The sequence below is a fragment of the Salmo salar genome, chromosome ssa07 (assembly GCF_905237065.1).
Source record: "Salmo salar chromosome ssa07, Ssal_v3.1, whole genome shotgun sequence".
Lineage (NCBI taxonomy): Eukaryota > Metazoa > Chordata > Actinopteri > Salmoniformes > Salmonidae > Salmo > Salmo salar.
Window position 1 is genome coordinate 14,234,846 of NC_059448.1, and position 12,047 is coordinate 14,246,892.

Consider the following 12,047-nt stretch of genomic DNA (forward strand, 5'->3'; position numbering starts at 1 on the left):
TCCTCATGACTCCATTTTAAATGAGAGTGTGAGTCTTTTTCCTTATCCACAGAAAAAGGTGCATTTGAAATGTTGAAATATTTTATATTGTCTGTTTTTTACAAGGAAGACTAAAACGGAAACAACCTTTAATAACGTGTGTTTTTTCCCATCTCAATTAGCAAATGTATGTGTGTTGCTCTGTGAATACGTGTCCTGTTGTTAATTGCTGTCTTCATGACTTTCTCTCTCTCTTCCTCAGGTGTCATCCGTCTTGTATTTGTGTCGGGTTGGGGGTGAACGGGGTTGTCTTCATTTGAGATTTGAACTAAACTATCTTTTTTCTCTCTCTCCTCGCTCTCTCTGTCTCCCCACAGGGGACTCATCACAGGCCGGTAAGTCGACTATTTCTTCACCTTCTCTCTTGCTCTGACACGTGTACTGATGTTTTGTCTGTGGGTGACAGTGATGTGGGATCTGATGATTCTAAGGCACGATACAGACTGAACACGTACACAATGGTGACGCACACACACACACACACACACACACACACACACACACACACACACACACACACACACACACACCATTGGGTATACAAAAGCACATATAAAAGCCTAACGTGCCTCTACAAACCAGACGGATTGAGATTGCTGTGCCACTTGAACTTTTCTCCCAGCGGTGAAAGCCAACTTTAAAGGGTGCGCAATTACCATTTATTTGTATTGTGAGGCTGCGGGATTCCTGCTTTTATATCAGTGAGAGGAGCTCTCAGTCTCAGTGGATTGTGAGCAATCCAGAAAAGTGTGAACTATATTGCTTTCAATCAGTCATCCGCTGGTTGGGGCCCAGCAATTGACAGCAATAACCACTCAGGTTGAGAATGAAGACATACGAGAGGCCGGGGTGTATCCAACTCAATAGCCAGCCCACTCTGATGAGAGAAGATGACTTAACGGACAGAATATAGATGTAGTTGCTCTTACCATTCAGAGTTCAGCAAGGTAACTCTGAATAGCAGATACATTAACAGGATGTATGGGATCATGTATGTGTGAGGAAGATTGAGGTATACAGCCTGTCTTTGTGAAGTATTGTGATGTAGATCTGTGTTTTGTGATGGTTTGCAATTGGGTCAACTGTTTGTTGTGGTGTCTGCGTTAAGTGAACAGTAGAGAGTATTGTAGTTTATCACCATGTTGAGAGCATGCTTTTCAAGGTGCAATATGCAGAAATCTCTCCGCCATTTCCTGGTTGCTATAATTCTAGTAGTTTGTCTAATTTCAGTTTAAGTGACAAAAAAGCAAGTATATTGTAGAGAATCATTGTACCATCTAAACCGCAGTGAAATATATTTTCCATAAATAAAACTATTGTATTTTCAGAACAGGGAGCAAAGAAATAGCACATACAAAATATATCCACCACGTCTTAGACTTTTTTAGTTGAGTTTATTTTTATTTTTACAGGGACAGTGCACATTAATCAACGTTTCAGTAAAAGTGCCGGTTTTAGCCAGCCGGTTAATTTTCACCCGCGGTCCCTGGGCAGGTTATTAAAAACAATTACAATAACAATACAGACAATCAATGAGCAGTGAGCACACGCAGAGCAACATAGGACAAGCAAGACGTAGCATGTAGACAGAGCAACAAAGCAACAAAGTGTTTCCACACCTCAGAAGCTACAGACAACATGGAAAGTGGCCATACAAAACTAGGGATTATGTTCACAAATCTGATTGGCCTTTAGCCATGTCTTCATGTTTTTTTGTGAAAGTGTGATAGGTGGTGCAGTTATGTGTGTCTGATGGCAGTGTATTCCAGACATGGGAAGCTCTCACAGAGAAAACAGATTGATTAAAGGTGCTTTTCCTTAAGGGAACTATACAGTCACCTCTCATGGCAGACCTTGTGGATCTGCTGCCATATGTTTGGGTTTTCTGTTTAACAAAAGTACTGAGTGGAGGGGGAGCCAGGGCATTTAGGATCTTGAATACAAGACCTGCGTCGGTATATTGCACAAATGTTTCCATCTCAGGAGCTCATGCTTTCTGAGGATGTAACAGTGATGATGGCTGTTGGGCTTCCTATCAAGCTCTTTGAGAGCCTGTTTGTAGACAGACTGAATGGGTTTTTAATGTTGTATAGCAAGCTTGGGACCAACTAGTCAAGCAGTATGTTAAGTGAGGGAGTATCATAGATTTGAAGTACAGTTTTGCTATTTCTGTAGTCAAACAATTTCTTATAGGTTGAATTTGGTTATTTGAATGACCTTTTCACCTGCTTTTTAAAAGAGAGGTTGAAATCAAGTATGTTGCCAAGGTACTTAAAATCAGATACCACCTGGAGCTTCTCCCCTGACACATAGACATCTGGCTCAGTAGCATCAGTTGCCCTCTTTGTGAAGAACATGCAGACATTTTTTTTCACATTGAGATGCAAACATGAGTCACTGAGCCACTTTGTAACCTGGACCATTACAGTAGTGAGTTCTTGTGCAGCTTGTTGTTTGCTCTTTGCATGCACATATATCACTGTATCATCTGCATACATTTGAACTTCAGACCCAGTACAGACAGAAGGCAGATCATTAATGTGCAGGCTGAACAGGAGGGGCCCCAGTATTGACCCTTGGGGCACGCCCACATCATAGCTAAGAGTGGGCGACAGCTTATTGCTCACTCTGACACACTGGGTTCTGCCTTCAAGGTATGATATCAAGGCATCGGGGGAAAAGTTGAACTTGGACAATTTTGTGATGAGTACCTCATGGTTAACAGTATCAAAAGCCTTCCGTAGGTCCAGAAACACAGCCCCAACAACGCCCCCTTTGTCCATCTTGGACTTCACATTTTCCAGAAGAAAGCAGTTGGCCGTTTCTGTGGAATCTTTTGCTCTGAAGCCAAACTGCATGGAGAGTAATGTGAAGGGGCTGTTGTTGAGGTGGGCAGTCAGTTGCTCTACTACACACTTTAACAACCTTCGACACTACAGGTAGTATATTAATGGCCTGTAGTTACTCACGTCAGCAGGGTCACCCGATTTAAAGATGGCTGTTATTACGGCCGACTTCCAGACCCTTGGAAACACCCCCTGACCAATAGATATGTTGGTGACCTTAGTAATGGGGCCAATGAGTGACTCCTTGTAGTTTTTTAAGAAAGGTACAGTCCAACCCAAACACATCTTTGGCTTTAGAGTTCTTTAGTGAGCTAATCACCTTGTTCACCTCTGACTCAGAAACCTCCCTTATGATGAAGACAGATCATTAAAACACATCTCAATGAAACTTGGTTTAATTGAGAATGACAGATCTATAATACACATTTCTATGTGATTGTGTCACCCAAAAAGTTACATATTGCAGCTTTAAATGTAAACATTTAAGTCCAGATATGCTAATAAATTCTACTTACTTTCTTTTTTTTTAAACATTGTCTGCCTCCATCCACCACTCTGCAATTTATATCAATCAGTTCTTCCCAGACTTAGGACTCAAAATGTACTACAACCAAGGAGAAAATGCAAACGTATGGACAATCCCAGTTTTTTGTCTATGTTGTTGTGTATACTGCTAAAGTGTTATGCATCACTTAAGTATTCATTAAAACTACACCCCAAGACCATATCTCAAATCTGCTGACATGCTACTGCGCTAGATTTTAATTTGGAATCAGTGAAGTGTGTGTGGTGTGTGTGTTTATAGACAAGCTAATGAAATGTATCAACGCTCCACACAAACAGTTAGGAAATGTAATGCTTGCTAAAGCTGTAGCTTCCAGCAGTTGCTGCAATGTGACTTTCAGTCGAGTAAGATGACATCAATATTATCGCTCTTCTACAGAATATTACCCCCCAAGAATACTCTTTTATATAGGAATTTAATCGTTGGATGAAATGTACTGCAGCGTTCAGGCTATGTTCTGACTGAACGAGCAAATATGTGGAACACATACATACACCACACATAATACAATGGATACCTACACATACATCAATACACACATTTTCTTCTTTTTGAAAACCATATTCTATGCTTTCCATAGTTTGCCACTGAAATCGGTATGATTCTGACTGGCCTCTCTGTTCAAACATTTCAGGCGAGAGTATCTTCATTTGCAAGTTGCTAGTCCTGAGGTTCCTAAAGAGGTATGCAAAGCAGAACGCAGCAGGGTTCTGTAAAGACAGTCTTTAGAGCTAAATCCCTTGCAGACGACCTTCCACCTCTGTAAATACCCAACCTGTTTGTATTCCATCCATGGAAAAAAACTAAATGGCGTCTTGTCTTGTTGTGATGCTGGATGTTACAGCTCACTGGTTATTTCAGTTGGTGGAAACCTGAACCTCACCGTGTTGTCTGCTATAGTGAATATAGAGCATAATAATGTCTTACCCTGTCCCTCAATAACCATCTGGGAGGCATGAATACCATACATGTCTGCCCTCTAAATACTGCTGTTTACATGGCACACGCCATATGCTCCTCTCTAGGTTCATGACATGTATGTGTTGTTGGAATACACGTTAAGAACACAGACATACGCATGCCCAACCCTCACCACCACTTGCAGATGAGGACGGGATATTCTGCTGTGATTCCAGACCTTTGGATATCTCTATAGAACCAGTGTAGCTCAGCTCTTGTCTGTTAGAACCAGAGCCTGTACAGAGACCAGACAGACAGACGTTATGTTGCAGTCTCCAGGGCTGCAGCTGGAGAGAGTGGGCCAGAGAGCTAATGTGCCATTTTGTCTGACTTCAGATTAGAGCCTAGCAGGGCCGCTTACCCGAGGGTAAACCCAAATACTACCCCGGCTGCTCTCTTCTGCCTGCCTAGACTCTCTCCATCCACAGTAGAATTTTTTAAAATTAAAATCAGAGAGAGAGGGAGAGAATGCTGCTGGATCCTGATTTCACCTTAGTATTTTGGGTTAAAAAGGAGGAGATAGCTAATACATTCCTCCACAAAATGATTTTGTCTAATTGTCCATTTCACCACCATCGTCACAAATTCCTCTGTGAGAAGTTTGGGGTGGATGAGCTTCGGCAAAAAAAAGGCTGGAAAAGTTAGGACAGGAAGGAAGGATAGAAGGATGCACGTTAAACATATTTAAATAGGGCCAAGGTCTGAAGGCCCGCAGCCTGCTTGAGGTCCAGACAAAGAGGCATCAAGACACCTCTCAGAGTTGTGAATTAGACAAAGGTATGTACCTAGACGATTATGCGACATAACCTTCTAAAAGCGAGGGGGAAGTTGTTTTCAGTGCCTCAACTTCCACAGGCATAAATAAATAAGTACCTGAGAAGAGCCCCGATATATTCTGAAAAGACTCCAAGCCCCATAACCCCCCTCTTCCCTAGGGGTAACGCCCAGAGCAACCAGAGAAGCCAGACAAAGGCCTGAAGAGTTCTTGGACGAACAACACACAGTTGAACTTCACAGGCACAGAGAGGCCAACTGGTTTGGTTAGTGGCAAATCTACCTCTTTCCTGTTCGCTTCCATTCTCTCTGTAGTCTGGTGTAATTGAAGTTGCAAGAGAACAAGGGATAATAGGGAAAGGAGTGAAAGAAAGGAAGAGAGGTACAAATCTGTCGTTCTGCCCCTGAACAAGGCAGTTAACCCACTGTTCCTAGGCCGTCATTGAAAATAAGAATTTGTTCTTAACTGACTTGCCTAGTTAAATAAAGGTTAAATAAAAAAAATATATTAACAAAAATTCAGAGGGCTTTCAACTCTGTACCAGAGCACAGGTTGTTCCGCTCTTTCTTTGAGGCAGAGCGTGTCTTTCATGTTATTGAGATGATGGAGTGCATTCATGAGGGAAGCGGGATGCACTAGTGTGTGTAATTCCATTAGAATGACTTACTCAGGTGGAGGAGTGGAGAGAGAGGAGAGTGGTTAGACAAACGCCGAATGCACACGATCAGAGAAACAAGCACAGATAGGTGGTGGGCCGACACTGAAAACAGTGAAGTTGATCGATCTACGTCGAGGGAGGAGCTGATTTTCTGTATTTATAATATTCTTATGTTTACCAGGTCAATTTGTTGGCACTAGGGCTGACCCCATTTAGTCGACTGGTCGATTGTTTGGTCGAACAGCTGTTGGTCGACCATAATTATTTTGTTGAGCACTGGCAAATATATTTCAACAATATATGGCACACGAGACACCTGTCTGATTGACGTCTGTCTGAGTGGACTAATCCATTGCGGAGGCCTGTCTGAGTGGACTAATCCATTGCGGAGGCCTCGGGGAAGGCACACCAGTATCACCAGTAGTACATTTACTGTTAATTACCATCATTTCTCATCTACAATGTTTGTATGGTTACAGTAATTTCTGTTAATGCATTCAATATATTATTATTACAGTCTTACCGTTATCATTGTAGGATTGGACACGTTGTTTTTGGGGGGTTTATTTCATTCCATTTACTGTATGAGTTGTCAATTTATTCATTGTCTTTCGTTTGGAGCGCTCCTGTCGATCTTGAGTAAGGACACAAACCTGATTACGCACAGAAGTGGGCCTAGGCTACCTGGCCTGCATATAAGTGTAGGCCTATAAATGTGCCCAGTTTGGGGATACTATTTCTGATCGTCTTATCTCAACGTCACTGTAGAACTTCTCAAAGTAATTTCTTCATAGCCTCAAACAGCAAGTAAACAAAGTCGGTTTTACATCCATTGAGTTCCTCAACGTAGCCTATTTCAAAAATCATTCCAGCTCTCTCCCTTTTGATAAGCGTTCAGCTTGAAAGGGGGAAAAAATGTCATGCTCTGATCTGGTTGCGATTCATAAAATCGGCCTACCTGATTACTTCTTATCCCTTGCACAAATAGCCTACAGCTGTGTCTGTCTGTCCAGAGCTCACTGTTGCAGGAAACTCTGATGGCCCAGAATATTTTATACAATGTAACACGTTTGCTAGCGCATGTTTCATTAGCTATCTATCTGTCAGTGAATTCAATTTTGAATAATGTCTTGGCATGATTGTCTCATTTCAAGTATCTAGCTGCAGGCTTAAATAAACATTCAATCATATCCACTACCGGTCAAAAGTTTTAGAACACTTACTAAGGGTTTTTCTTTATTTTTACCATTTTCTTGTAGAATAATAGTAGAATAATAATTGTGGAATAATAGTGAAGACATCAAAACTATGAAATAACACATATGGTATCATGCAGTAACCAAAAAAGTGTCAAAATATATTTTATATTTGAGATCTTCAAATTGCCACCCTTTGCCTTGATGACAGATTTGCACACTCTTGGCATTCTCCCAACCATCTTCATGAGGTAGTCACATGGAAGGCATTTCAATGAACAGGTGTGCCTTCTTAAAAGTTAGTTTGTGGAATTAACCAACTATTTATTTAACTAGGCAAGTCAGTTAAATATATAAGGATTTGACCCTTTTTAAAACATTTTTGCCTAAAATGACATACCCAAATCTAACTGCCTGTAGCTCAGGACCTGAAGCAAGGATATGCATATTCTTGATACCTTTTGAAAGGAAACACTTTGAAGTTTGTGGAAATGTGAAATTAATGTAGGATAATATAGCACATTAGACCTGGTAAAAGATAATACAAAGAAAAACACATTACATTTTTTTTTCATAATTTTTTAAATGCAAGAGAAAGGCCATAATGTACTATTCCAAGTTAGGCGCAATTTAGATTTTGGCCACTAGATGGCAGCAGTGCATGTGCAAAGTTTTGGACTGATTCAGCCTAATTGGTTTATTAATACATTTTCAAGTTCATAACTGTGCACTCTCCTCAAGCAATGGCATGGTATTCTTTCACTGCAATAGCTACTGTAAATTGGACGGTTCAGTTAGATTAATAATAATTTAAGCGTTTTGCCTCAGATATGTCTATATGTCTATGGGGAATTTTCTTGTTACTTACAACCTCATGCTAATCACATTAGCCTATGTTAGCTCATCCGTTCCACAGGGGGAACACCGATCCCGTAGATGTGTTAAGAACAAATTCTTATTTGCAATGACGGCCTACCCCAGCCAAACCCTAACCCAGACGATGCTGGGCCAATTGTGCGCCGCCCTATGGGACTCCCAATCACGGCCGGTTGTGATACAGCCTGGAATCGAACCAGGGTCTGTAGTGAAAGTATTAACTTTACACTACTTGTCCTATATGTTTTTGTAGTCTTAATTATTACTTGGCATAAACTGATGGTTAAAACTTTCCTTGTCCTGGAATGACGTGATAAAGCTATCTGTTCCTGCTAGCTAGCTGCATACCTACGTGTTGTAACTAGCAAGCTATCTACATTACTAAGGTTTCTGCATTCTAAATTGGGAGTAATTTTACAGCTTGCGTTGATGGTATAATATTTGTATAACTGAATGGTTAGCTAGATTACAAATCAATAAGATGACCTGATATCAGTTTGTTGGACCGAGATCTCTCTTGAGCTGTCACTAGCTGTCTACTACTTTAGGTACAGATAATGTGATTGGCAGACGTGATCAGTAGAGACAGTACCATGGATAGTACACAAGCTTTGATTGGTTTACAGTTTAGTACGTAGCAGCGTTTGCCTATCCAGCTAGCGATCATAAAAGTAAGTATTTAGAAAAAATGTGCAAGAATTGACATTGCCAACAGAAGAAACAAATATACACAATATGTAAAAATCAGCTCCTCCCTGGACAGAGATTAATCATCTCGAAAACTAAAGCCAATAGCTTGCTACAGCCCACCACCAAAGATGGAAAGGAAATAATTAGCAAATGTCCAGAGAACCAATCACAGGATTTTAGCAAGCGATAGCAAATATTCCCATGATGGACAATCATATTGCTCACCACACCACTCCTAGGTAGGTCTATTGTGGCAGGTAACTCCAATGATAATTGCTTCTACCCAGATACAAAGAGAAAGAGAGGCAGCCACACTACAAGGAGCCTTTATTATCCTCCTGCTGAATTTCATTTTGATTCTACCCCACAAAATGCCTTTGTAATAAACATCTGTCCAAATGCTTTCTGTTGTCCTGTCTGTCTGTCTGTCTGTCTGTCTGTCTGTCTGTCTGTCTGTCTGTCTGTCTGTCTGTCTGTCTGTCTGTCTGTCTGTCTGTCTGTCTGTCTGTCTGTCTGTCTGTCTGTCTGTCTGTCTGTCTGTCTGTCTGTCTGTCTGTCTGTCTGTCTGTCGGTCTGATTGTCTGCCTAATCTATATCTACAGTATATCTATATCTCTCTCCTTTTCTCTCTCTCTCTCTGACACTCACTCACTTCTTCCTCTCTTATTCACTCAGAATGGATTGTGAATGTAAACCTCAGGGGTAGTCAGAGCCAGGACAAAGGCTCTCTTCAAACAGCTACTCTGCAGTGATTGGCCCTCCCTCTAGCCTCCTCCACACAACACAACATCCAGATAGCCTTCAACTCATCCAGCTTTTGGAAGAGAAAATCATGGGATCCAGGCCCAGCATGAGGGGGACTGCTAAGCAGAACACATTGTTTCCTCCCAACATGCAGCTCTTAGAATAAACCACCGTCATTTAACACTGTGATCTGACATGAATCATATTAGACTACTGTGTGAGTTGGGTATGATTTTGGAAATAGAAATAGACATGTTGGTGCATATCAAATCATATGAAATGTAATTTGTCACATGCGCCGAATACAACAGGTGTAGGTAGACCTTACAGTGAAATGCTTACTTAGAAGCCCGTAAGCAACAATGCCGTTTAAAAAAAAAGTGTTAAGAAAGTATTTAAGTAAACGAAGGAGAGAAAAAAACAGACTTGGCACAGACTATGACTAGGATGGCTGGAGTCTTTGGCAATTTTTTGGGCCTTCCACTGAGACCCCCTGGTCTAGAGGTCCTGGATGGCAGGAAGCTTGGCCCCGGCGATGTACTAGGCCGTACGCACTACACTCTGTAGTGCCTTGCGGTCGGAGGTCGAGCAGTTGCCATACCAGGCAGTGATGCAACCAGTCAGGATGCTCTCGATGGTGCAGCTGTAGAACTTTTTGAGGATCTGAGGACACATACCAAATCTTTTCGGTCTCCTGAGGGGGAATAGGCATTGTCGTGCCCTCTTCATGACTGTCTTGGTGTGTTTGGACCATGATAGTTTGTTGGTGGTGTGGACACCAAGGAACTTGAAGTTATCAACCTGCTCCACTACAGCCCCGTCGACAAGAACGAGGGCGTGCTCGATCCTCCTTTTTCTGTAGTCCACAATCATCTCCTTTGTCTTGATCACGTTGAGGGAGAGGTTGTTATCCTGGCACCACACTGCGAGGTCTCTGACTTCCTCCCTATAGGCTGTCTCATCGTTGTTGGGGATCAGGCCTACCACTGTTGTGTCGTCGGCAAACTTAATGATGGTGTTGGAGTCATGCTTGGCCATGAAGTCATGGGTGAACAGGGAGTACAGGAGGGGACTGGGCACATACCCCTGAGGGGCCCCCGTGTTGAGGATCAGCGTGGCAGATGAGTTGTTACCTACCCTGACTACCTGGGGGCGGCCCGTCAAGAAGTCCAGGATCCAGTTGCAGAGAGAGGTGTTTAGTCCCAGGGTCCTTAGCTTAGTGATGAGCTTTGAGGGCACTATGGTGTTAAATGCTGAGCTGTAATCATTGAATAGCATTCTCACATAAGTGTTCCGTTTGCCCAGGTGGGAAAGGGCAGTGTGGAGTGCAAAAAATATTGCATCATCTGTGGATCTGTTGGGGCGGTATGCAAGTTGGAGTGGGTTTCTGGGATAATGGTGTTGATGTGAGCCATGACCAGCCTTTTAAAGCACTTCATGGCTACAGACGTGAGTGCTATGGGTCGGTTGTCATTTAGGCAGGTTACCTTGGTGTTCTTGGGCACAGGGACTCTGGTGGTCTGCTTGGAACATGTTGGTATTACAGACTCGGTCCGGGACAGGTTGAACATGTCAGTGAAGACACTTACCAGTTGGTCAGCGCATGCTCAGAGTACAAGTCCTGGTAATCCGTCCGGCCCTGTGGCCTTGTGAATGTTGACCTGTTTAAAGGTCTCACTCACTACGGGTCGGCTACGGATAGCGTGATCACACAGTCGTCCATAAAAGCTGATGCTCTCATGCGTGCTTCAGTGTTGCTTGCCTCAAAGCAAGCATAGAAGTTATTTAGCTCGTCTGGTAAGCATGTGTCACTGGGCTGTGCTTCCCTTTGCAGTCCATAATTGTTTTTCAGCCCTGCCACATCCGATGAGCGTCGGTGCCGGTGTAGTACGATTCAATCTTAGTCTTGTATTGACGCCTTGCCTGTTTGATGGTTCATCAGATGGCATAGTGGGATGTCGTATAAGTGTATGGGTTAGAGTCCCGCTCCTTGAAAGCAGCAGCTCTAACCTTTAGCTCAGTGCGGATGTTGCCTGTAATCCATGGTTTCTGGTTTGGGTATGTATGTACGGCCACTGTGGGGACAACTTCATCAATGCCCTTATTGATGAAGCTAGTGACTGATGTGGTGTACTCCTCAATGCCATCGGAAGAACCCCTGAATATATTCCAGTCTGTGCTAGCAAAACAGTCCTGTAGCTTAGCATCTGCATCATCTGACCACTTCCTTATTGAGAGAGTCACTGGTACTTCCTGCTTTAGTTTTGCTTGTAAGCAGGAATCAGGTGGATTGCAAAATAAGTAGACGTATCACATAGATAGTGATAGCAACCTAGGCTTTTTCCATCCTGGCTTTTGCTATGTGGTTTGTACACAGCTCTGTATCCTCACTGTACTGATATGGTTATTTGGAAATGGCCCTGTCTTTGTCAGGGTACTCTTTCAAAAGCCTTATAATGTTCCTAATTTATTAGTTTGTTTCATTGCTATCATCATATCAAGGCTATATCATATTGGACCCAAACATGTATATTCACGTAAAAAAACACACTCTATTTCTGTAATATACAAAACCACTCAGTAATTCAAAACCCAGTCATTATTTAACTACAGTTGTTGTTTCACTCGTTATAATCAAGCCTCCTCTCCAACCCCAATGTAAGATGGCCGCCCTCTGAATAACAGTGATTGCAATAAA

The 12,047-nt window shown here is 42.3% G+C and overlaps 1 protein-coding gene across 7 annotated transcripts in view; it reads left to right on the top strand.

Annotated features, from left to right (window-relative positions):
- Positions 1-12,047, top strand: part of LOC106608688 (neurexin-2) — a 1,106,898-nt gene that overhangs the window by 372,980 nt on the left and 721,871 nt on the right. For all 7 annotated transcript variants that reach the window (XM_045721575.1, XM_045721576.1, XM_045721574.1 and 4 more), the window contains exon 5: positions 357-374. In XM_045721575.1, the coding sequence (XP_045577531.1) occupies positions 357-374 (18 nt within the window). The remainder of the gene's footprint in view (positions 1-356; positions 375-12,047) is intronic.